The following is a 26,548-nucleotide window of genomic DNA, read 5'->3' on the forward strand; positions in this document are numbered from 1 at the left end:
ACATACAAAAGAACTTTAAACACATAAATCTAGTTTCTATTATCTATTAGTCATAATTAGTCAGAAATATTTAGCACAGCACTCCTCTACAGCCTTACTGTAATTTCTTTGATCAACTCAGGTATGCACTCCTCCATGGTGGCCCAGGATGGATCGATCCAGCTGGAATCACGGGTCAGCTGGCTCATCTCCCTCCCGAGCGCTCGGACAGCAGACAGAGATGGGGTCAGGGCTCTGGTACGGTCTAGCAAACTCTTGGCCTGCTCCACTGTGTGCCTTCGATCCCCTAAACCCGGCCAAGGGAAGTGGCGTGGCAATGCAGCTGTCTGCTGTTTCACTTGCTCCAGACGAGACTGAAGCTGCTCCTTCTGACACTGACAGGACACCAGGCGTTCCACTACACTTTTCAGCAGACTGCGGAATAATATAATAAATATAATATAATATAATATTTGAATCATCTGTTAGTGCTCTGTACAACTACTATTTACATATAGAATTATTATTTCAAACCTATGCAGATCCTGTGCTTGCTGCAGTGTTGCCTTCCATTCCTCCTCTACATTTTTCATTTTCTCAATGAGAGAATGTCTTGTGTCTTCATCAAGATCTTCACGGGTATATAGATGGTCTACTGACCTTTTCAGGGCTGCAATCTTAGAGTTGCCCTCAGAGTGAAGACTTAGAATTGCCTGAAAGACAGAGGGGTATACTTGTTCTTGACTGCCACTTTTTCACTGTTTAAATAAGCATTACACTATGGACATCATCAGCAGAATTTAAAGTTTCCTTCATTTTTTATTCAGTTCCTCCATATTATACTACTTACTTGTGCTTTGCTTAGTCTCTCCTCAATCTGGTCCTTTGTACCATGAGTGCTTTTCCCCAGTGAGTCCAGGCCATCTTTCTGGCTCTTCACCCAGGACCGGGTGATCTCCTCCTGGGTATATACATTCTGAAGCTCCCTTGCAAGAGAATCCTGGAGCTCAGCCTGGTTCTTTAGTTCCTGAGCTCTAGCCAGGACCTTCTTCAATTCATCTTCAATGGATTTTATTTTCAGTTGGATTTCCTGTTTTCTCTTCTCCTCCAGGCCTTCTCGGGAGCACAGACCCTCTGCTTTCCTCCTCAGGGTGGCAAGCTTGTAATCTCCCTCTGATTCTGAGTTCAGAATGGCCTAGAGCAAACAAACCATTAAAACAAGTAAGTCAGACTGTTTTTTTAAGTACATATTTGTTGAAAGTTGAAATATCACACTTTATCTCTTACCTGAGCTCCATTCATTCTCTCTTGTAACTGAGTATCTTCACCCAGCAATTCGATCTTCTGATGCTGCTCTTTGATCCAAGATTGAGTGTTCTCCTCCTGTTCCTGAAGATCCCGAAGATCCTTAGAAAGAGCATCCTCAAATTCTGCTTGGTTTTCAGCTCTTGAGCATCCATCAAAACTCCTGTCCACTCTCGCTGTACATCTTGTAATGTCTGTTGGATTGTCTGAAATTTGTCCTCTTCTAGATCTTCATAGGAAAATAGAGTCTCTCCCTTCGCCTTTAAGTCAGCAAGTTTACAGTCCCCCTCAGATCTATGAGCTAGTACTGCCTAAAAAACAAAACCAAGATATTTATCTAGAACATCATGTGTTTATTCATCATACATTTGTGCAGCCCATCATAACTTTTATAGGTTTTCAATAAATATTTACTGTTCCAGGATTTATAGCCTTGTTTCTTAACTATGGAATAAGACCATTTCTATCACATTATACAGCAGTGATATTTGTGAAGCCCTACATCTCACATTTTGAATGCTTAAGATGTGTCAGCTACTTTTAGTCATCTGATATATAAGCCAGAGTATGCCCTTAGATTTTCATCTGTTTTAACATAACTTTTGCTTCATGCTAAGAAAAAATATTTTGACTGGGAAGTCCCTACAAATGTAGTTAATAGACAAAATATCAACATTTACCTTAAGACCAGAGGATTTCTTACAACATACTGCCATTATTCTTTTAAATAAAGATGAGGTGAGTGAAGTCACTTGACCCAAGCAGTTGCCCTATTTTCAATAGGCCTAACATTTTATCATAAATTAGGCCCACTCACTCACTGTCCCTCCCCGAGCCTCTCACATGTTTGTATCCCCCAGTAGGCCTATACAGAAACCATTTAAGGGTTAAATATTCCTCTCTATTACCTCAACTCCATTTAGCCTCTCTTGAATGGAAGATGTCACATGAAGGGAATCCAGGGTCTCTCTGAGCTGTCCAATCCAGGATCGAGTGTCCTCACCCTGATCACAGAAGGATTGTAACAATCTGTAGAGAGATTCCTCATGCTTGACCTTCTTCTTGAGCTCTTGGGCAAGTTGTAGCACTTTCCTCCACTCCTCTTCTATCAATCTCTGGGTTTGGTCAATGTGGCTCCTCCTCTCATTGTCAAGCTCTTTATAAGAACATACATTTTTTCCTTGTCTCTGTAAACTGGTCAATCTGGAATCTGCTTCATCAGCAAGGTCTAAGACAGCCTAAAGGATATACAAGCATTACTCCTCAACATAATGTGCATTGCAAGCAAAATTTACCTTTCAGATTTAAGTAGGTAAGAATCATTTGAGAGTCCTGAAAAGGACTTTTCAATTAAAACAAACCTTTTCGTCTGCCCTTACCTGTACTTTGATTAGTTTTTCTTGTGGCTCATGTTCCTTCCCCAGACAGTGTAGCATTTGCAGTTGTTCTCTTACCCAGGATTGGGTGCTTTCTTCCTGGGCCTGTAGATATTTTAGTTCCCTGGAGAGTGTGTCTTGGAGTTCTGCCTGATGTTTTAGTTGTTGAGCTATATCCAGAACCCTTTTCCACTCATCTTCAATGTTTCTAAAGGTGTGAATGAGCTCCTGTCTTCTGGTGTCCTCCAAAATCTCATGAGCACACAAAGCATCTCCCTCTTCTTTCAGAGCCACCAGTTTAGAATCACCTTCAGCACTTAGATTCAGAACAGCCTTGAAACAGAGAAACATCCAAATCAGCCTAAATACATTGAGAATATTCTTCAAAAATTGATGTTTCGTATTTATCAGAAAAACAAAAGTCATACAGGTTTAGAACAACTCAATTATGGCAGAACTATTATTCCTTTAAATTTAAGAATGTATGAATATATATTTTTCCTGGCAAAACACAGCTAAAAAAATCCAAACAATGATGGTTAGGAGACCCACCTGAGCATTCATATGTTTCTTTTGGCTTGGTGTGTCTGTGCCTATGCACTCAAGTCCTTGCTTTAAATCTCTGATCCAGGCTCTGATCTGCTCTGCATTGGTTTGGAATGTTTCAGTTTGTTCATCGAGGATCTTGTGGACTTGGGCCTGATTCTCCAAAAGAATCCCCAGGCTGTGGTACCGGTCTATCAGGGTCTCGCTGTCTCTAAGGAAAGGGTCTCCCCTCAGGCCACGCATCCTTACAGTGGATAACAGGTCATTGAATGCCTCCATACGACCACTGTGGATTAAGGATGAAAGTAAGAGTTGTGAGTTTATGGATGTACAGTATCAAGAGTGTGCTCCCCAAAATTTAGCACGGGTCATTAATTCTTTTTGTTGTGGAAAGGCAGTATATGTAATTTAACTGCAATTTTCACAAGCAATTCTTGTGCACATCAAAGCTTTCTTGCTCAGTGAAAATGGGGGAACTGCAGGGGCTTAATAAAATCTAATAATAAGTTGCACAATTTAAATAAAATTGAAATCACGATATGGCTTAGAGCAATGATCACATTGATGGTTTAACCTAATGAAGTGCGGCACTGTGTTCGTTTACATCATTTACAGTATCTTGGAGCGGCTCACAAATGAACTCCATCTCATGCTGCGAGTTTGGGTTGCTTATAGCATGCATTTGGATATGCAACTTGTGCCAGTATTATTTTATTTTCACATTCACACAAATTAAACATTTTCCTGGACAGAATTTTTAGCATTTTTCCCAGATTTGTTACTGACCACTATGGAAGCTTGTTTCCGCCACAGAATAAAACAATTTAGAAGATAATTGCAACTTTTTCATCTCACAATTCTGACATTTTTTTTCTCACAATTGCGAGTTTACATCTTGCAATTGTGAATTTATGTCTTCTTTTTTCAGAATTGTGAGGTATAAACTTGCAATTGAGTTATAAAGTCCAATTTTCTCAGAATTGCGAGTTTATATCACGCAAATCTGACTTTATAACACACAATTGCTACTTTATATCATGCAAGAAAAAAGTCTGAATTGTGAGATTTAAAAAAAAAAAGAAAATTTTTTTTTTTTTTTTATTCAGTGGTAGAAACAAGCTTCCATAGACCAGTAACTAATATCAGAGAACAAAGAACATGTGAAAGTGTTGATTAAATTTTTGGGAAAAAAGAAAAAATACAGAATATGCTTTAAACAAAAATACAAAATTGATTCAAAACACATTCTGAAAAGCGAGTTGTACCTTTCTTTAAGAAACTCCTCTTGGATTTGTCGAAGTTTTTCTCTCTGTTCTGGCACTTGCTCTCTGTGCTGAAGCCAGTCCTTCAAATGGTTATGTTCCTCTTGCAAACTAAATACATAAAGGCATGAATGGATGAATGAATGGATTGAAACAACAGTAATAACCAATAGCTATGATGTGAACTCAGTCCACATACCTGTTGAGGTTTTGGAGGATGTCATCTAGCTGTTTATGGCGTCCCTGGCAGTGAGCTCTGAGTGTGGCCAGTTCTCCTTCCTGTTCCTGATGCCATGTGGAGAGCAAAGCTTGAGCCTCAGAAGGAATCTTCGCCTGTCCACCTCCCTCAAATCTCTCCTTCAACTGGGCCAGACGCTGTTCTCCTTCTTTAGAGGCCAGGAAACTCTGAAGAAAATGCAAATTATTCAGTATTGTTAAATAAACACTACTAAATTTTATAATGACATAAAATTATAATTGTAATTTTTATAATTATTTTGTAATTATGCTTTTGACTAAAGCTGCAAACACCTTGTGACTCTTTCAGTTGGATTGCTGTTCCTGCAATTATTGTATTGTAAAGTAAGTCTATTTGGTTGAAAAGTATTTCCAAAATGTCCTAGCCACAATTGAAACCGTAATCATAGGGTTGTGACCTCACTGTTACTCACTGTCAGTCTCTGCATCGACATTTCTACATCCTGCTTCCTCTCAGGGTTCTCAAAACACTCATTCACAGAGAGCTGCTCATCCTGCAACCATTCCTCAAATGACTGGAACTCTTCTGCCAATGGGACAGAAGGACAAAACAAAAATCACTTAAAAATGTACATCATTTAGGAATTAGTTTCCAAGTAATGGAACAATTCACTTGCAAAGAATGAGGTTTCCGGACCTTTAATAGTCTGAAGGAAGCTTTTCTCCCCCTGTTCCTTCTTTTGACGAATCAGCTCTCGTGTTTCCACAATGCTGTCTTTGAGACGCTTGATGTGATTGGTCAGCTCCTCCAAGGCCTGTGGTCCGGTAATGCTGGACATGAGATTGATTTCCTTCAGCAATGATTCAGCCTGCTCCTCCTGGTCCAAAAGCTGCTCACACAAGTCCTACAAAAGAAAATAAATTCAATTATACACCAAAAGAAAGTGTTTCTACACGTCTGTCTGTCTGTTAATCATACCTGTAAATGCGCATCCAGCTGTGTGCGATCCTCTGAACTGATCATATCTACTGAGGAGCGTATATTCTTCACGGATGATTGATAAGTGTCAATCTTTTCAGTCAAATGAGCTTTTACTGTGAGGAGCTCCTGGAATACGTCAGTGCAATCGGAGAAGAGTTCTTTCACCTGCTCCATTTTCTTCCTCAGGTTTGTTTCCATTACCTAAGCGAGACAGTTTGCGTACGCTTCAAGTTAGGAATAATTAGGAATGTACAATCATTTAATAAAGAGATTCTGCACATTCACCTGTAACTCAAGTGGGGATTCTTTGCTCTGCAGCAGTTCCTGAATCTCCAGTAACTTCTTGTGGAAGTGTTCAAGGTTGTCCTCCTGATGCTGAATCTCATTCTAATAAACACATAACCTTTTAGTCCATGTCTGTGAACACTTTTTAAGCATATGAAGCATTTTGTGAAGACACACCTTCATGCTGAGAACCTCTGTCTCACTGCTGAAAGGGTGAGACTCTGAGAAGATGATAAGTTTAGTTGAAGTCCAGCTGTCCACTTCTCCACCCAGAACCAGCTGTTTCTCCCACAACTCTAGACCCACACGCAGGTTATCCATGTAACTGTCCGTCTTCTCTGACACCTGCCAGAGAGACACACAGATTTACCAAGAAACTAAAACGAGTGAATAAAGTGCGATGCACGTGAACAGATGTTTTTATATACTCACATCCAGCCATGAGTCCACCAAAGCATCTGCCTCTGTCTCAAACGGAGTTTCTGAGAAATCAGGAATTTTCTTCAGCTGAGTCTGCAGCTGTCTGCACACAGATCTGAACTCTTCCATCTTGGGTCCGAGGCCATTTAGGTCCTCCTTTATGCCAACAACCTGGAATATTAAAACATACTGTAAATACTCTATAATAAAGGACTACACTTAAAATAAACAGTATGAGATATAATAGAAAAAGTGACTATGGTGGCCTGATCTAAGCTACTCTTACTAGATCATCATAATTACTCTGCAACGAAAGTCTAATGAATGTACCACAGGATATGAGGGATCTGCAAGCATCTAAAAGTATTAGAGAAACATTTCAAGAGAGTAGTTTCTTTCAGACTAATAAAAGCACAGATGATATAAACATAAGACAACAAACAATTCTAAAAAAAAAAAAAAAAAAAAAAAAAAAGAACTTAGTGTTATGAGTTATGACTGACCCCTGGTGGTGCAAATCCAGTATAAAATTACTTTTATGTGAAAGAAACCTGATGGTACTGTAAATTGGAACAGGCAATTATAGCATTAGCATGTATTGTGATGAGTAAGGATTAGTCTGAGGTTGACATACTTTTGCTAGGAGGCGTTGCAGGTTGTCTTTGCCCATGTATGATGCCTGCTCATTGATTGTTTGCTCCGCCCTCTGGAGAGTGTTGCTCAGGTAACTGCGACAGTTCTGAAACTTCTTCAGCAGGTCCATAAGAACAGTGCACTGTTCTTGTCTGTCAAACACACACACAAACAAACACACTGGGTTTTTGTGTTTTATGGGGACATTCCATAGACATAATGATTTGTATACTGTAAAAGCTCTATATTCTATCACCTAACCCTAAACATCACAGAAAACTATTTTTTGCATTTTTACATTTTCAAAGAACATCACTTAGTATGATTTATAAGCTGTTTTCTCCACGGGGACCAAAAAATGTCCCCACAAGGACAAGGATTTTGGATATTTCCTTCTTTGTGGGGACATTTAGTCCCCATAACCAGAGGTGTAAAGAGTACATGAAAACCATACTTGAGTAAAAGTCTTGATACCTTACATCGAAAATGACTCCACTACAAGTTACAAGTAACCAATTCCAATACGACTTGAGTAAAAGTCTTAAAGTATCTGATTTTAACAGTACTTAAGTATTTTACTCATGCTGAATGTAGGCTCAAAGATGCACTAGTCCTCAACAACTGAGAGACATGCCGGTGAAAATAAGAAACAATTGATTTGTAAGATGAGAAATCAAGTTTATTTTCTAAAATCAAGGTCGACACAACAACCTTTTAAACGTCTACAAACTCTCAAGTCTCAGTTAAGCTCAAGTGCACAAAAAGGCCATAAGTAAACCAATTTCCTTCAAAACGGTCTTGTCAATATAACGGATAAATAAAACAATGTTAGGTAAAATTAAATAGTCAAAGTCTACTGTATGTGCTGGTTTGAGCCTCATCGTCATTTCCTCATCTAATAAATAAAACATCTGCGATCAGCAACTACCTGCTAATGCACTCACATTCACGTAAAGTAGCCTTGTTGACAAGTTTTGGGGGAGTGAAGGCAAAATGCACAAGATAATAGTACCTTCAATGCCCTTAGATGGCGATATCGCTCCTTTATATCAGAAACAAACTGCTGCAGAAAAAGTTAGCTGCCATGAAAAATGTCATTTGTAATTGCAATACTCGTCAGAAATGTAGTGGAGTAAAATGTAGTAGAGTGAAAAGTACATTTACTTGCTCAAAAAATGTAGAATAGTAGAGAGTAAAAGTTGCCAATATCTTTGATATTCAGTACAACTACAAAGTAGCCAAAAAGATACTTAAGTACAGTAACTAATTACATTTACTCAAATACTTTACACCTCTGCCCATATCGTAGGGTGTACCAGGACAAACACACACACACACACACACACACACACACACACACACACACACACACACACACACACACACACACACACACACACAGTAACTCTCTGGGTTTCTGTCTATCACACTTTTAAGTTTCTCTGTACCACCACATGAAACATGTTAAACTCACCCTCATGTCATTCCTCTCGATTTCATATTCATTAATTTAGCTTTGAATAAATCTCAGCACATACAGAAGTCTTATGACTTCTGTTCATGTTTGGAACATAAATTAAGATATTTTTAATTAAACATGACAGATTTCTGTCCCTCCATTTAAAGTGCATTCCTTCAAAATTTTGTAAAGTTTAAAGACATTGTAAAAGTAATCAATATGAATTGAGCAGTTTAATCCAAGCAAGCACATTTGCACTTTTGTTTACATGCATATTTGATGTGCACAATGTATGTCCACTGATTGTCACATTTATATGTGAATATAAACATTAATTAAATCTTTCCATCATATAATGTGTTCATTTCTGTTCAGAAGACCTCTCGATTCATATGGATTTATTTTACAATCTCTTTATGAACATTTTGAAGTGTGAAAGTTTTGGTGGAATGGACTTGCAAAGTAGGGACAGAAATATCTCAGGTTTAATGAAAAATATCTTCCAAAACTTTATCTTCATTTGTGTTTGGAATTACATGATGATGAGTAAATAACTAACCCTATAAGGCAGATTTGCCCCAAATGGGCAAATTTCATTAATTTAGCTTTGAATAAATCTCAGCTCTGGTCTACAACCCACCTGTCAGATACAGCTCTCTCAGTCTCTTCCCAAAGGAAGTCTAGCTCTTCCTCTGCTGGATCAGGGTGCTCTTTCTGTGGAGAGACTTCAGACAGAGCCTTCTTGATGCTTTGGTATTCAGGGCGAAGAGAGTTCAACTGCGATTCCAGATCAGACAGCGCTCGAATCCTAAACACAGATGCACACAGTGTAAGAAAATTAACCTTCTTGAAAAGGGCTATCATTCAATTCGTTTAAACAAATAAATAATTTCACATGCTGATTAATTAATCAAATTAAGCTCAGTTAACTCCAAATCAGTATTTACTGAGCAAATGAAGACAATTCCAAGACATATTGGCACACAAAAGCACTGCATCATGAGATCTAAGGAAAAATTTCTATACCGGTGCTGTACAGCTGGCATGGTGGGATCCTTTAGACCCTGTTTTTCTGCTGCCACCTGCACCTTCCTCAGCTCAGCCTGCATAGTCTTCCTCCTTAGGCCGTGTCCCTGGTTCTGCTGTTCCTTCTGGAGCTCATTCTGTCGAATCATCAGGCGATCATCTGCCTCTTCCACCCTGTGAACCAGGACCCCCACCATATCCAGACAGGAAACAGGGCTCCCTTCCTGGGTCACCTCGAGCTGTGCTCCGCCCAAAAGCTGGTCCAGCTGTGGAGCCTTATCCTTAAGGCTACTTACTCCCTTCCTGATTAGTGCCAGCTTAGACCTGCTGTCCTGCAGTACCACAGGATCATTGCTAGGGGCGCTCTGCACAGAAGAGACATCGAGCTCCACGGTGCGCAGGGACATGAGAAAGCGGTCGAGGGCACGGGCAGCAGCGTCGCTCTTGCGCACCTGTTGCCTGAGCCGGTCCAGACTGGATCTGTGGTTCAGAACCACCTGAGTCAGAGGTGATCGGTCTCGCAGGTCCAGATGACTGGGTTCAGAATCGAATCGAGACAGACGATCCATCTCTGTCTGGATACTTTCATCTAAGTCCTGAAAATGAGGACAAGAGTTAGATATTTAGATAAAAAGATGGGATGGAAGTTTAACATGCAGTGACATTACTATGGAAACTATTACGTTAAACTTCCTTGTCTCTCAGATTATACAAACCCGATTCCAAAAAAGTTAGGACACTGTACAAATTGGACAAAAAAAAAGGAATGCAATAATTTACAAATCTCATAAACTTATATTTTATTCACAATAGAATATAGGTAACATAGCAAATGTTGAAAGTGACACATTTTGAAATGTCATGCCAAATATTGGCTCATTTTGGATTTCATGAGAGCTACACATTCCAAAAAAGTTGGGACAGGTAGCAATAAGAGGACAGAAAAGTTAAATGTACATATAAGGAACAGCTGGAGGACCAATTTGCAACTTATTAGGTCAATTGGCAACATGATTGGATATAAAAAGAGCCTCTCAGAGTGGCAGTGTCTCTCAGAAGTTAAGATGGGCAGAGGATCACCAATTCCCCCAATGCTGTGGCGAAAAATAGTGGAGCAATATCAGAAAGGAGTTTCTCAGAGAAAAATTGCAAAGAGTTTGAAGTTATCATCATCTACAGTGCATAATATCATCCAAACATTCAGAGAATCTGGAACAATCTCTGTGCGTAAGGGTCAAGGCCGGAAAACCATACTGGATGCCCGTGATCTTCGGGCCCTTAGACGGCACTGCATCACATACAGGAATGCTACTGTAATGGAAATCACAACATGGGCTCAGGAATACTTCCAGAAAACATTGTCGGTGAACACAATCCACCGTGCCATTCGTCGTTGCCGGCTAAAACTCTATAGGTCAAAAAAGAAGCCATATCTAAACATGATCCAGAAGCTCTCTGGGCCAAGGCTCATTTAAAATGGACTGTGGCAAAGTGGAAAACTGTTCTGTGGTCAGACGAATCAAAATTTGAAGTTCTTTTTGGAAAACTGGGACGCCATGTCATCCGGACTAAAGAGGACAAGGACAACCCAAGTTGTTATCAGCGCTCAGTTCAGAAGCCTGCATCTCTGATGGTATGGGGTTGCATGAGTGCGTGTGGCATGGGCAGCTTACACATCTGGAAAGGCACCATCAATGCTGAAAGGTATATCCAAGTTCTAGAACAACATATGCTCCCATCCAGACGTCCTCTCTTTCAGGGAAGACCTTGCATTTTCCAACATGACAATGCCAGACCACATACTGCATCAATTACAACATCATGGCTGAGAAGAAGAAGGATCCGGGTACTGAAATGGCCAGCTTGCAGTCCAGATCTTTCACCCATAGAAAACATTTGGCGCATCATAAAGAGGAAGATGCGACAAAGAAGACCTAAGATAGTTGAGCAACTAGAAGCCTGTATTAGACAAGAATGGGACAACATTCCTATTTCTAAACTTGAGCAACTTGTCTCCTCAGTCTCCAGACATTTGCAGACTGTTATAAAAAGAAGAGGGGATGCCACACAGTAGTAAACATGGCCTTGTCCCAACTTTTTTGAGATGTGTTGATGCCATGAAATTTAAAATCAACTTATTTTTCCCTTAAAATGATACATTTTCTCAATTTAAACAGTTGATATGTCATCTATGTTGTATTCTGAATAAAATATTGAAAATTGAAACTTCCACATCATTGCATTCTGTTTTTATTCATAATTTGTACAGTGTCCCAACTTTTTTGGAATCAGGTTTGTACTATATTACATTGAAATAGTAATTGCAAAAAGTACTGATAGATTATTCAAATTAATTGCAAATAATCATATATACAAAAATAAAGTAAGCTGAGAAAAGATCTCCAACTGATGACATTGTAAAATTGTGGCAGTTTAATTGAACCATGTAACTGAATAGACATGACCTTTTGCCCTTTAAATGCATTACTTTTTAAAAATTGAGGCAGAATGAGGGCTGGCATTGTCAGATGTCATCTTGATGGCAGTTTATGTCTCTGAAACATGGACTCATCTGACCACAGTACACATTTTTTGGACCATCTGAGATGAGCTCGGGCCCAGAGAACTCTGCAGCATCACTGCATTGAACAGATGTGTAGCTTTCTCCTTGTGTAACAGAGATTTGAGTTGTTTTTCTTGATGCAGCGTCAGACTGTTAAGTGACAACTGTTTTCCAAAGTACTCCCGAGTCCATGTGGCAATATAACACAGAAGCATGGCGGTTTCTAATGAAATGCCATCTGAGGGGTCAAAGGTCATGCACATTCAACTGAGGTGTCCTACCTTCCACTATATAGACTGAGATTTCTCTGGATTCCCTGAATCTTTTTACAATATTATGTATGGCAGATGGTGAAAGACATGAATTCTTTGCAATCTTGCGTTGGGAAATGTGATTTCTGAATTGTTCGACAATTCTCTCATGACATTTGGCACAAAGTGGTGAGCCATGACCCATCTTTTCTTGCAACGACTGAGAAACTCTTTTCACCTAAACACGATACCCTCACCTATTACCAATTCATATGCTAATTGTGGACTATTTAAAAAGTGTTTATATTCACAAAATACAATTATGTTGGTCAGTGAAAACATTGGAAATCTTTTCTTTGTACTTTTGTCAGTTAAAAAAAAAGGTTCAAGAGAATTAACAAATCACAGATTGTGGTTTTTATCACATTTTACAAAATGTCCCAACTCTTCTGGAATTGTGGTTGTATATTGTACTTATTTTTTATGTAAATACATAGTAGTTAAGGCCACCTAATATAAAGTGGGACCTTTTTCATTTTATTTACTCAGAATATATAAAAGTACAAAAAGTAAATATTATTACGTGTTGCATGAGAGTGATAGCTAATAAAACTAACAACATTAACCAAATAAAATGCCATTTGTGTACTTGTACACTTCTCATTTCATTTACTCAATGCATTCAAATATTTAATATTCTAAGTAAATATTTTTATGAATAAATATAGCACAAAATAAAATGGTATTTGTGTCGTCATAACAAAACCATAAATAGAACCCAATGAAAAATCAGATTTATAAATTAATAAAAATACATATCTCTCACCTTCACATCTTTCAAAATAGCAGGGTTAGCTAGTGTATAGCCTTTAATGTCTTTGGGCTCTTTGATGAACTTTTCCAGCCTTTCAGAAATCTCAGAGATCTTCAGCGTAATTGAGTCCATGAGCTCAAGTGCTGCTCCCAGTGAATCCACCCTGATGGAATACATAGACTTATTTAACAAACAACACAATGCATACACAGACAAACTTGCTACAGGGTATTTCTCTGGAACTCCTTGATTTTAGTGGATCATATGATCCTTTGGGTGACACAGGGTGAAAGAAAAAAAGAAGCTGTAATATGCTGTTATCTGAATATTCATTTCAGCTCACAAGTTTAAAACACATGTCATGTCTGAACACACAAACTTTCATATAACGGTTGTTTTCTTGATGCACACACATACCTGCCCTGTAACTGTGACCTCTGCTCTCTCCATCTGACAGTGAGCTCCATACGGTCCAGCTCAACAGATCGTTCGTTGTACTGAACACATTGCATACACAGTGTTTCATACTCCTTCCACAAAGTCTCTGTCTCATCCCAAAGAGACTAAAACAAAAAAGAGAGGGGGGACAAATTTAGTAATTCCCTTGACAGTTATAAAAGTTTCTACGGCCTGATTTTTATACAGTAGTAACTGTAATTAAGCATAATGATATCAAATCACCGACTTTAAAAGTACACAAAAATTTGTGCATTACCTTTAATTCTCTCAGTCGTTTCTGCAGGTCTGTAGGAGTGACTGATTCTGAGGGACGATCTCCTAACATGCATTGCTCATTTCTGTTTAGCTGAGCTTGTAATGCAAATCTGGAGCTGCGGTACCTGAGCAGTCCAAGAAGACCATAAGATTCTGACAAAATACCACATACAATCATATAAAGAAACATAAGCAATATTCACATTTTTTATCCATACCTGTCTTCTTCTGTACTCGTTTGTTTCACTATCTCTCTCTTTTCCACAGTTCTTGTTCGTTGGGGGCTAACCGGTGTAACAGCCTAAAACAATATCCCCCAGTCACAAAATGCACCAAAGATAAATTTATCATGGACTAACTTTATTATATAAAAACATATGTCCTGAAAAAAAAAATTCATATAGTTTTACCTCTGAAATAATAACTTCTTTGGGCTTCTCAGCAGAGACTGTAGGTGCTTTCTGAGTGGGTGGCTCTTTTGTTTGCTCTGTTTGTGAGCTAGGCATTAAAGACAAATTAATTTATGCTAAAATGTTTTTATCAGACAAAAATAACTTAAATGAAAAAGGCTCTTTTTCTTTTACCCAGTGTCTGGAGGAGGTGTGTCTCTGTCTCCACTAAACTGCCGCTGGATGGCAGCAAGCCGTCTTTCACATTCTCTGAGTTGGGCTTGTGCGAGCCTGTGTGCGTCCTCAGGGCTCAGAGTATCACACAGCTCCTTCAGAGCTTCAAGCTGCTGCCCTGCTTCTGCCAGACTGCCCTCTGCTGAAAAACAAGCCTGCAGGAAGCAAGAAAAAAATGTATCACTAAACCTACAGTATGTAAAATATTATATTTTTACTCATAGTTTCATCTTCATTTCATCATTTAACATTTTTTATTTAATGCTGCTATACATTATTGTAGCTGTTATTTTCATTTTGCACTATTTTGCTGCCTTGCAACATGCAATCACTGGTAAAAAAAAAAAAAAAAAAAAAATGAAGGTATGTGTCATGCCAAATGAGTGAGTAGTAATGTGGTTAATAGGTTAAGAGTTTAATTTAAAAAAATCAGAGGAGGAAATAAAAAGTAAAGAAAGAGAGAAATTCATCCCCAGAGCCATTAGATCACTTTACCTCTCCTTTTGATTCCGATATTGATTCAGGCCTAAGGTTGAGTTTTTCCCTCTTAAAGTGCATCTCACATTTCTCAACCATACGGTTAAAATGCAGGCGGGTTAACTCAAATCTGAGCTGCCTCAAAAATTCTGACATTTGCACACGAACAGCCTAAAAATATTAAATAAAAAAACACACAAAACAGCAAGCACACAATCTCTTAATGTTTGAGTTAATGTTAACTTCACATACAATTATATATACTGTTGTGTTGAGCATTTCCGTTAGTATCTAAAATAAAAATGGTTAATAATGTTGCAATACAGTCACACTGCACATAAAGACAAACAAGCACAGATACCTTCCACTGTGTTCTAACAGATTGCTTGAAAAACTCCATGTCTCTAAGTTCAGATGGGGTGCAGAAAGCTTCCATCCCTTCCGCAGCCCTCAAGAACTCTTCAAGGAGTTCAGGGTCTAGAGTCCGGAGCGTCTCCTGAAAAAATAAACAACACAGATACTTGGGAAACTGAAACACTATCTCTTATTCTCTTATAAAAGATCCAAACACAACAGTACATTTTCATGATATTGAGCTTTTTGGCTCTTGCAAACACTAGAGAAAAATAAGCAAAACAACTCGTGTCTAAAATGAACAAACCTCCTTAACTGATGCCTGTTCGTCTGTCATTCGCTTATCCTTGAATACATTGATAGCTTCGAGAATGTGCTCTTGAATGCAGTGCTTGACTTCCTCAAATCTATTCCTGACCAGGGCCTGTGCCTTCATATAAGCCTCAGTGTAGGCTTGAGAGGGAGCCTGGGCAAGTGCTGGCTGCTTAACCCGAGGAGCTGACTGCTGTTGGGGCGGTTCCTGTACTGGTAACTGAGGCTTTGTCAGATCTTGGGCCTGAAGCTCTGCCTGAGCAGCTTGGCTTTGGGTGAGGGTTTCAGATGGGGCCTCTGTCCTGGATGAACCCCATTGTTGCTGACTTTGCTGAGGCTGCTGTGGACTCTGAGATCTTATGGGAGCTTGAACAGGTGGTTGATTCCATGGAGCTACTGGCTGGAGAACGCCATGAAACATAGATTGGGAAGAGACTTGAAACTGATGTTCTGGCCGGACTGGACCCCACTGCCGTTGAGGGCTTTGTGGCCTCGGTAGGGCTTGATATTGGGACTGAGGATGTGGTCCCTGCCCTTGAGTTTCAGCCTTTGGGTACACTGGACTGACTCTTTCTGGACTGACAGGTCTCCATTGCTGGGAGGGAACCATATGCTGACCTGGACCTTGGGGTCTTATCTGTGATTGACCCCAAGGTGATTCTGGTCTAGCAGGGGGCCACTGCTGAGGCTGTGGTTGTGGCTGGGTTTTAGGGTAAACAGCCATTTGAGGTTGAGGTTGGGCTACCTGACCTGGGACTTGGACAGTGGGGTAGGTCTGGGTCACTATGCCTGGTCTTACTGGTGACCACTGCTTAGGTTGAGCTGGAGGAAAACTTTGAGGTTGGGGATGAGTTTGGAAATGGGCCAGATGCTGCATTTGGGCAGCGACAGAAATTGGTCCTTGGACTTTGGGGTAAGATTGGGTGACATCTCCTGGTTGACACCACTGGGGTTGCCCCCGAGGTTGAATCATAAGTGGTGCACTTCCCTGTGCTTTGGCCTGGGTTTGGGTTTGGGTTTGAGACTGAACAGGCATCTGGGGTTGAGGCATAGAGATGATTCTGGGTTGTATGGGGGATGCACCTTTGGGCTGAGGGGAAATCACAGTTGGATTGTGCAGTGTGGGTTGCTGGGTCTGCACTACACTGTGTGGTGACTGTTGTCTCTGCATATTTACTTGTGGTTGAATGGGAGATGTTGGGTACTGCTGCCCTGGTCTGGAAATGCCTTGGGGCATTGCTTGGGTCACTGGAAATCTTTGTGGTTGCAGCACTGCAGGATGAGACTGTGGAATTGTCTGTTGTGGCTGCCACTGTGGTTGCATGGGAGTCATGGATTGAGGTTGTGACTGTTTCCGGATCATCACTTGAGGTTGCTGTGGTGTCAATATCTGTGCTTGAGATTGCTTTTGTTGCCGAATGGGTGCAGGTGCAGGTGAGTATTGTGTAGTTGCTTGAGTTTGAGTTGATATAGAGGGCTGAGGTTGATGTTGGGTTAATACTTGTTGACGAATCGGAGGACTCACTGGCTGTTGTGGTTGTTTTTGAATCACTGGTTGTGCTGCAACTGCTGGCACAGTTTGAGGTAGTTTTTGTGTCACTATAAGGGGTTTCTCTTGTGCAATAGGTTGAGCTTGCTTCAGGCATTTCTCACCACTCTCAACAATGCTTTTTGACTGTGTTGTTACCATGCCATGAGCAGGTCCCCGAGCTTCAGGTGAGCTAACAGCCACTATATGCTGTGGTGGTGCTTGAGGACTTATTTGACCTTTGCCCTCTGGCTCTGACTGAGATTGTGGCACCAACTGAGCTGGTTTTTGGGTAACATTTTCCAGTTGACAACTCTGTTGAAGCCAAGGTCTGTTCTGCAGATTTGCCTGGGATTTTTTTGCTTTCCTCCGCTGCTTTGGAGCTTGATGTTGGGTTGTAACTTCTTTCTGTGATTGTGTTTCTACTTGGCCCTGAGGCTGTGACTGAATTGCCGTTTGTGCTTGAACCTTCTGCTGTTTTGCAAGTTGAGTTTTCTCTTGTTGTTGGATCTGCACCTGTGGCTGTGTTGCTAATTGTTGTTCATTATGAACTTGTGATGCTGCTTGTTGCAGGTTCTGTGAGGGTTGGCTGGCTACTGGAGCTTGCATCTTCCACTGGTTTTCTGTCTGTTTTTGTGTCTCAGGTTGTGGTAAAGATGTCTGGCTTTCTACATGATGCTCTTTGAGCATGTCGATTTTTGTTTGAGCTTGGACAACATTCTGTGACTTAACTTCAATAGACTGAGAGTCTTTCACTTGCTCACAGAGGTGCATTTGTGCTTGTGGACTACTTTCCTCCTCTTCATACTCTTGTACAATAATCATAGGCACAGGCTGACTACATGGCTGGGTCTTGAGCACTACAGCTTGAGAAGGTACCTCAGAAGGTATCTGAGAAGGTACTGGGACTTTGGCTCTGACTGCAGGCTGGGGTTCTGTTTGGCTAGGGGCTCCTGAAGGAGAGATAGGCTGGAAAGAGGGCTTCTGGGTTTGGGGCTCTTCCTCTGCCTCCTGATATTTGACAAAAATCTTGGAAGGGGGCTGGTCTCTAACAGGGCTTCTGTCTCTGCAAGCCCCCAAAGAGCTAAGCATGCCTACGGCTTCCTGTTGAGATTTAGAAAAATTTCAAAATCATAATGCATTTGCATACAATTCTAAAACATGGGTACTCATTCCTAGGCATTGTATGAAATTAACAGAAAACGTTATTTATGGCATAATTGATAAGTATGGAAAGAGAGCTGTTTCAATGCTATATATTATTTTTATGAATTAATATTGCATAGGTGCAATCATGCTGTTAGCTTTTTAAAGTGTTGTGAATCTAAAACCATTAGACAGACCTGTGACTTTTCAACAACAGCGCGGACCCTGTCCTGCATGGTGGATGCGATGAGATACTGCAGTGGTGAAGTCTTCTGACCAGTCATGACCATCACCTGCAGATCCTGCTCCTCCATAACCACTTGACCCTCTAACTGTAGCCCTCTCGAAATTAACAGCTACAGGAAAAGAGAGAAGAGCCCTTTATTCCAATTCAGCTAAGTAAAGAGAAGTAGCAAGAAGAGAGGGAGAATTAATTCATATTTTGTGGAATATACTTGTACATACTCACCCGGGCTCTAGGGTCTTGTCCTCTCTTCTGCCTGTGTGTTTCCTCCTTCAGGAGCTGATACAACTCTCTGGCTTCCATCTCCCAGTGTAACAGTTCAGCTAGACGCCCGTCCAACCCACTCACACTCACACGCAGCTCATCGCACACCTGTTCAGCCTCACAGAGTGTCTGCAATACCTAGACATACAGGGATAGATATACACACATAAACAAATGAAGAGTTTGGTTCCAAAACACGATAAACGCCATTTAAAAAAAAAAAAAGAGTTTTCGCCAAAATCAGTATTGTATCTGGTCGGTATTGAAAAGTCATTCATTAATTTTGCTCAAAATGCGATATCCGTCATGTTATTCTGTCATGTTTTCTCCCTTTCTTTCCAAAACATGACAAACTCCAGTCTCCTTTCTCTGCAGAATGCGATATATCCGCTCAACCAATCACAGCGCACCATTCCACCCACTGTTAACATTGAAGGCTTTTTTAAAAAGCCATTTTTAATACCAATGTACTCGGCAAATGTGTTTATTTAACAGTGCGGTGGCGCCAGATACTCTTTAATCGATAATGACAAATAATTTATAACATTAACAAGATGACCCGTTGAGTTCATTTTGGGAGCGATGGCTGAATGAATTTTTAGTAAAATGCCTGTATATAAGATATTAGACTGGCATAGTTTAGACTCTGATTGGCAAAGTTTAGACGCTGTCATATATGTGAATCAACTTACTTTGTTATTTTCAATTTGAAAAATAACTTTTATATTGATGGATTAATTGCATTTTGAAAAAAAAATTGTCATGGATTTATTGCATTTTGGGGAAAAATAATACATTTTTATAATAAACTTTTTAAAATCAAAATGTAGATTTGAATTTTTAATGTTTTTATAACCAAAAGATGTTAAGTGAAAGTTTGAAACAGAAAATATTGGTTTTCATCTTGCCACAGTTATTGCGTTTTGGAACCAAACTCTTCAAATACAAACAGAAACAAATACAGGCATCAGGAAAGATAATAAAAAATTTAAGCTAAACATTTTAAAACATGATAATCTGCTAATATTCTCAGATCAAGCACATACACTTTATTAAATAAAGTATACACAAAGGCAAGAAAATTAACAAAATTCACTTGACACATGACATTCACTCACAAAACATAAGGGGCCAAACAGAGTAATGTATTTGCTTACTTCAGGAATAGCCTGCTGAAGTTTGCTCAGGGTTTCTGGAGAGCAGTCTAGAGATGGGGATAGGGCCTCTAGATCCACATCCTTTATTTTCTTCATCATAAGCTGGGAGAAATAACAATTTTAAGCTAAATCCTACTTTGTCTAGTCTTAAATTTAGAAAAAAAAAAAAAAAAGCAACAATCACAAATAGCTACTACAAAACAATTGTGTGATACAATATGAATAAATAAGTACGTACACACTGCGTACCTGTAGTCTCTTTGTGTAAGTACGTAGTGATCCAGAAACCACCTCCACAGGTTCTTTCAGTAACTGAGTAGCCTCCCTCATCAGGGCCTGAACTGTCTGAGGACTAGATGGGCCAGCACTGGGCTCCTCAGCTAAAGACTGAAATTTACAATTTGCTTCAAAACACTACAAAAAGTACATAGCTTTACCATTTGATTATTTTTGTTAATCTATTTTATATTTGTAGAAGCAAACTAATTAGTAGACTCTCTGTCCAACACAATCGGACAAAACAAGATAAGTGCACATTTTTAAATAGTTTACTTTATGAATGTTTGTACATAGATTACTGAAGTTTGAACATGATGGGTGACTCACAAACTGGGCTGTTTTGGCAAAGTCAGCCCAGAGCAGATTTATCTTGCAGAGTTCGTCTGAAATAGCGCGGCTAGTCTGAGGGTCTGTGACCTCAGTTAGGTAGTTGGCGACCTCGTTCAGGTGAGCTTGCCGAGAACTCCACTCTGACATCACTGATAATGTCACCTAAAAGAATTGATGGATAGGTATATTTATATTTCAAAAAAGCAGACTGATAACACTTTAAAACTACAATAAAAAAGTAAATTAAACGTTTTCTATGAGTTAGTGTGTACCTCTGTTCTCTGCCCGTGTCGCTGACTATGCGGCCCCTGCTCCAGCCATGCGCGCATTGAGGTATAGATATCACTGTAAGAGTCCCATGCTGCCAACACACGTCCCATAGTTCCCCTCATCATCCGAACACCTTCCAGAGTTGCTGTCACATCTGCTTCCAGATCGGCCACCTGGCGATTTACCTGTGTGGAGTCTCCAGCTGAAGCAGACATCAGCTTATCAATAATTATTGATTAACAACAACACTTTACACAAAATGCCATTTCATTGTCACATTTATTCATACTGTAATTGCTCTAGTCATTTAGGAGTATGCACACGCACATGCACACACACACACACACACACACACACACACACACACACACACACACACACACACACACACACACACACACACACACACACACACACACACACACACACACATACACGCACACACACACACACACACACAGTTCCTCTGTATTACCCAAGGCAGCCTTGCTGGTGTATTTGTTGGCGATTAGTTTGAGTCTGTGGAGGGCTCCATCCAGCATAGAGGTCAGGTCCTGTTTGTTCACAGTCTCCTAAAAACATTATTGTTGTGATCAAAGTTTAAAGCTTCTATGATTTCAATATTTAATGTTTACTTGTAATCGCTAAGTAATGCCCAGCAGCAAATATATTTTAGCATTCAGTCACTTTTCACTCACATTCCAGTCCTGCATTAGCACACGAACAGCCTCCTGGGAAATGTAGGCTCTTTTCCAAAAACGCAATTTAATGTTGAGTTGATTCAGCAGGTCTAACACTGTGTGCCTGCGCTCACGGTACTCCAGCTTAATACCATGATATTTAGCTGTTACACGGACACTGGTGAACCTGGAAAATGGACACATACACAAAACAATTAAATACAGTTTACTGCTGTTCATGAAATGATAACAGAAATATTGTAATTAAAAGTGATGCTGTTTCATTCCCAGTAGGATTCAGGTCTGATTAAGCAATCAAACTCACCTTCTCTTCATTTCTTCCATCTTGTCTGTCGGCACCAGAGTCTCTCCAAACTCATTTGTGTTTTGAAACATATTAAACCTCTTGAGATGATGTGGCATCTCCTCCAAACACACCTACAAAAATGTGGCAGTAATATGACATTTATTACATTTTCATGACTCAACGGCTCTATATAGCCATAATAAAATTAACATTACAGAAGTCAGTCAAACCTTTAGTAGCTCAAGTTTCTCACGGGCCTCCTCCGCAGCTCGGGCGTGATCCATTGGCTCGCCCTCTTCGGCAGATAAAACCTCTTCAATACGCAACAACCAACGGCCCACGATGTCCAGTGGAGATGGGAGACTCATATCCAGTTCTGTTTTATACTCACGCAGCTACCTCAGACACAAATATCAGTGCAATATCAGCAGCATATGACTTCTATGTATTTCTATACACAGGGAGGCAAGTTCATCCATTTAGATGGCATGCATTTAGACATATAACATTCGTTTGTTATTTTTCTGTTTTTCAATTGAGTCTAATGAATCTTAGCACAAAATTTAATAATCATATAAAACCAATCAAATATCAAAAAAACAACATGTTTAATGCTGTGACCTCTGACCTTCTCAGCAAGAGTGTCCCATGCTCGTCTGAGGCCTTTCTGCTCTACACTGAGCTGAGGTGTCCTCTTCATCGCTGTTAGTAACGGCATTACGGGCCGCCGCTGCTCGTTAAAGGACACAATGAAGGTGTGGAAGACCTGAAACAAAAGTAAATAAACATTAATGCAAACAAATCAACAACAAAAGCAAATCATCACGTACAACAAAACCGATGCAAATCTAAAATGTGTTTATTTTGTTACCAGGATATTATTACTCAGTAATAATCAACACAGTCAATGACAAAATAGGTATTAGAGTACACAATACATAATATATACACTATATTGCCAAAAGTTTTGGGACGCCTGTCTTTACATGAACTTTAATGACATCCCATTCTTAATCCGTAGGGTTTAATATGGAGTTAGCCCACCCTTTGCAGCTATAACAGCTTCAACTCTTCTGGGAAGGCTTTCCACAAGATTTAGGAGTGTGTTTATGGGAATTTTTGATCATTCTTCTAGAAGCGCATTTGTGTGATCAGGCAGTGATGTTGGCGAGAAGGCCTGGCTCACAGTCTCTGCTCTAATTCATCCCAAAGGTGTTCTGTCGGTTGAGGTCAGGACTCAGTCAAGTTCCTCCACACCAAACTCCCTCATCCATGTCTTTATGGACCTTGCTTTGTGCACTGGTGCGCAGTTATGTTGGAACAGGAAGGGGCCATCCCAGTTGGTAGAATGAAATTGTCCAAAATGTCTTGGTATGCCGAAGGATTAAGAGTTCCTTTCACTGGAACTAAGGGGCCAAGCCCAACCACTGAAAAACAACCCCACACCATAATCCCCCTCCACCAAACTTTACACTTGGCACAATGCAGCCAGGCAAGTACCGTTCTCCTGGCAACCGCCAAACCCAGACTCGTCCACCGGATTGCCAGACAGAGAAGCGTGATTGGTCACTCCAGAGAACACGTCTCTACTGCTCTAGAGTCCAATGGCAGCGTGCTTTACACCACTGCATCCGACGCTTTGCATTGCACTTGGTGATGTAAGGCTTGAATGCAGCTGCTCGGCCATGGAAATCCATTCCATGAAGCTCTCTACGCACTGTTCTTAAGCTAATCTGAAGGCCACATGAAGTTTGGAGGTCTGTAGCTATTGACTCTACAGAAAGATGGCGACTTCTGCGCACTGTGCGCCTCAGCATGAGCTGACCCCACTCTGTGATTTTACGTGGCCTACCACTTCCTGGCTGAGTTGCTGTTCTTCTCAATTGCTTCCACTTTGTTATGATACCACTAACAGTTGACCGTGGAATATTTAGTAGTGAGGAAATTTGATGAATGGACTTATTGCACAGGTGGAAACCTATCACGGTACCACGCTTGAATTCACTGAGCTCCTGAGAGTGACCCATTCTTTCACAAGGTGCTTGATTTTATACACCTGTGGCCATGGAAGTGATTGGAACACCTGAATTCAATGATTTGGAGGGGTGTCCCAATACTTTTGGCAATATATAATATTATATATATATATATATATATATATATATATATATATATATATATATATATATATATATATAGATAGATAAATAGATGGATAGATAGATAGATAAAATACATATATAGAAAAAGTTTCCAGACCAAAAACTGTTCACATTCTTAGTTCATTCTGCATATTAAATGTCTAAATATACAAACAAATAAGCAAACAAAAAGATAAATGAGCAGATTTGAAAAAAAAAATGGAGGTATGACTTGTTCTTCACTCAAATTCAAGAATTTAATCATTTTAGTGCATCATTCCGCAGTGTGGATTGTTTTAGTTAAAGGTACGTTTACACAACAATGATGTACTAAAAACCGAAAAGTTTTTCCTTTGCGTTTTTTGCGTAGAGGCGACAACTTTGTCAAAACGATCCCCGTTCACATGGATCTGTGAAAACGACTAAAAATGCTGTATTTTTCATGCCAGGCCAGTAGTTGGCGATGTCACTTTGTAAAGAAACACTATGCACTTATAGACTGAACATGACGTCACTGTTTTCACAAATTCGTATTTTTGTAGATAAAGGTTTTATTTTCAAAAACTTGCACTTCAAGACCCATATTTAGAAGTTATTTGTTGTGTAAATGAATGGCTAAAATGTTTTAAAAAGTTTGTGTTAATGTTTTTAGTTCAAAACTGTGTTGTGTAAAAGCCACCTCAGACATTCATTGATATTCAGGTCTTACTTGGTATCTTTCAGCATAGCTTTCTCCCTCTGTGGAGTCCCATCCCTCTATCAGCTCCTGATAGGCCTGTTCCAACCAGCATGTGACCTCCTGAGCCTTCTGATTGGCTGAGGTCTGAATCAAATCAAAAAAGAATTGCTTGATTTTGTTATCCATTAAGCAGTTTATGGTGTCATTGTAGTCAAGGTATACAAAACAATTATTTTCATCAATAAAAGTTTGAGGTAAAATTAAAGATTAAAGCTTTGCACAAGATAAATACCATTTGCACTGCACACTAAACAGTAAAGCAGTCAGTTTATTATTGCAGTCCTCTAGTCTAGAGGAAGCAAGTTCTAAAGACAAACCAACTTTCTCAGCATGTCTACAATTAAAATGCTCCTGCCAAGTACCATAAAAGCTCAAGTTCAGTGTATTAGAATCTTCAAACACAAGAGGTGCTTTATTAAATGAATTATCTCTATAATTCGGGGATTATCTCTGGTTTTAATGGATTAGCTCTGTAATTTTTGGGATTATCTTTATAATTGAGTTTTTAGTTATCAGCATGTTTATATAGGTACATGCAACACAGTGGTAGTTACGGAGCATCAGATGGGGTATTTTAAAAGGGGGTTGGGGGTGTGATATTTTACCCCAGGGGCAGCTGCTCTAGCTGTATCAGGTGATTGGGGAGGGCCTGATTTGATTGGACAGGGCATTAACAGGTGAGCCTAATCAGAGAACATGTCAAGTAAAACAATTAAAGTGGACCATAGCAAAAATCATTCAAACTCTTCAATCAAAATCAGTCAAAAAGTTTCAATCATCCAACCTACAGTAAGATATACACTTTTACTTACATATTATTTTACATTATATCCCAAAATCTTAATGAATTAAAACAAGTCTATACATGTTACGTGTCAACCACTTACAATAACAGTATAGCATATTCACTAACACAAAAGGTTAAACAACAGGCCGAACAAGTCCAAATTAACCTTTCATTGACATTTATGAATAATCCTGACACTGATAACAAAAACTAACACACCTTCACCAAATTAAAAGAGAAAGAGCAGTTAATGAATGAATCAAGCACCTAAAAATAACAGAGCGTGACAGAGAGATAGAAGTACCTGTCTTAAAGGTGAAGCAGTTATAGAAGGTGTAAAGTCTGATGGCAGATTGACAGGAGAGAGACGCTGAGGAGGAGTGAGATACTAAATCACCATTGAAAGGGGAAAAAACAGAAAGAAAAACAAAAGAGGAAAAAGAAATGTGAGAGCTTAAAGAGTCAATTGGGCATTTAGATTTACAGTGTGAAATGTTGGAGGAATACAATCCTGAGTACTTTTTTTGAAATATTATATGATTATGATCAAATAAAAAAAATGTCCTCACAAATACATAACATAAGTATGACATAAATCTAATTTTGAAAAAAATCTAATTATGATTTATTAAATTGTGTTTGCAAAATGTGATTTAAAATAAGAGCTCTATTGTGATTTCGGTTTTATTTCAGTTAATCATCCAGCCCTGATCCTGTGAAAGGAATAATTCAAGGAATAGTTGAAACATGTACGGAAGAGGATTAGGGCCAAGAAATTTAACATCTCGAGATTAAAGTTGTTAAATTTCGAGAAAAAGGTCGAGATAAAATGTTGAGAATAAACTCATTAAATTACGAGAAAAAAACTCGTTAAATTTCAAGAAAAAAGTCGAGATAAAATGTTGAGAATAAAGTCATTAAATTACAAGAAAAAAGTCGTTAAATTATGAGAACAAATTTGTTAAATTATGAGAAAAATGTCGTTAAATTTCGAGAAAAAAGTCGAGATAAAATGTTGAGAATAAACTCATTAAATTATGAGAAAAAAGTCGTTAAATTATGAGAACTAATTTGTTAAATTATGAGAAAAATGACGT

General features: G+C 39.4%; 1 protein-coding gene across 1 annotated transcript in view; it reads right to left on the reverse strand.

Moving 5' to 3' along the window:
• Positions 1 to 26,548, reverse strand: part of syne2b (spectrin repeat containing, nuclear envelope 2b) — a 123,570-nt gene that overhangs the window by 88,700 nt on the left and 8,322 nt on the right. The window contains 41 exon segments of the mRNA XM_048205700.1: positions 99 to 414; positions 514 to 692; positions 830 to 1,174; positions 1,267 to 1,421; positions 1,424 to 1,595; positions 2,193 to 2,522; positions 2,664 to 2,993; positions 3,213 to 3,492; positions 4,472 to 4,579; positions 4,668 to 4,873; positions 5,140 to 5,252; positions 5,364 to 5,571; positions 5,646 to 5,849; positions 5,934 to 6,035; positions 6,111 to 6,278; positions 6,366 to 6,524; positions 6,988 to 7,138; positions 9,086 to 9,253; positions 9,472 to 10,067; positions 13,112 to 13,262; positions 13,517 to 13,662; positions 13,815 to 13,938; positions 14,032 to 14,114; positions 14,224 to 14,311; positions 14,398 to 14,591; positions 14,932 to 15,084; positions 15,275 to 15,409; positions 15,575 to 18,211; positions 18,451 to 18,609; positions 18,723 to 18,899; positions 19,919 to 20,020; positions 20,168 to 20,305; positions 20,525 to 20,689; positions 20,800 to 20,999; positions 21,273 to 21,369; positions 21,496 to 21,664; positions 21,803 to 21,915; positions 22,015 to 22,179; positions 22,413 to 22,550; positions 24,635 to 24,748; positions 25,756 to 25,839. Of these exon segments, the coding sequence (XP_048061657.1) occupies positions 99 to 414; positions 514 to 692; positions 830 to 1,174; positions 1,267 to 1,421; positions 1,424 to 1,595; positions 2,193 to 2,522; positions 2,664 to 2,993; positions 3,213 to 3,492; positions 4,472 to 4,579; positions 4,668 to 4,873; positions 5,140 to 5,252; positions 5,364 to 5,571; positions 5,646 to 5,849; positions 5,934 to 6,035; positions 6,111 to 6,278; positions 6,366 to 6,524; positions 6,988 to 7,138; positions 9,086 to 9,253; positions 9,472 to 10,067; positions 13,112 to 13,262; positions 13,517 to 13,662; positions 13,815 to 13,938; positions 14,032 to 14,114; positions 14,224 to 14,311; positions 14,398 to 14,591; positions 14,932 to 15,084; positions 15,275 to 15,409; positions 15,575 to 18,211; positions 18,451 to 18,609; positions 18,723 to 18,899; positions 19,919 to 20,020; positions 20,168 to 20,305; positions 20,525 to 20,689; positions 20,800 to 20,999; positions 21,273 to 21,369; positions 21,496 to 21,664; positions 21,803 to 21,915; positions 22,015 to 22,179; positions 22,413 to 22,550; positions 24,635 to 24,748; positions 25,756 to 25,839 (9,822 nt within the window).

The sequence above is a fragment of the Megalobrama amblycephala genome, linkage group LG10 (assembly GCF_018812025.1).
Source record: "Megalobrama amblycephala isolate DHTTF-2021 linkage group LG10, ASM1881202v1, whole genome shotgun sequence".
In the NCBI taxonomy this organism is placed as follows: Eukaryota; Metazoa; Chordata; class Actinopteri; order Cypriniformes; family Xenocyprididae; genus Megalobrama; species Megalobrama amblycephala.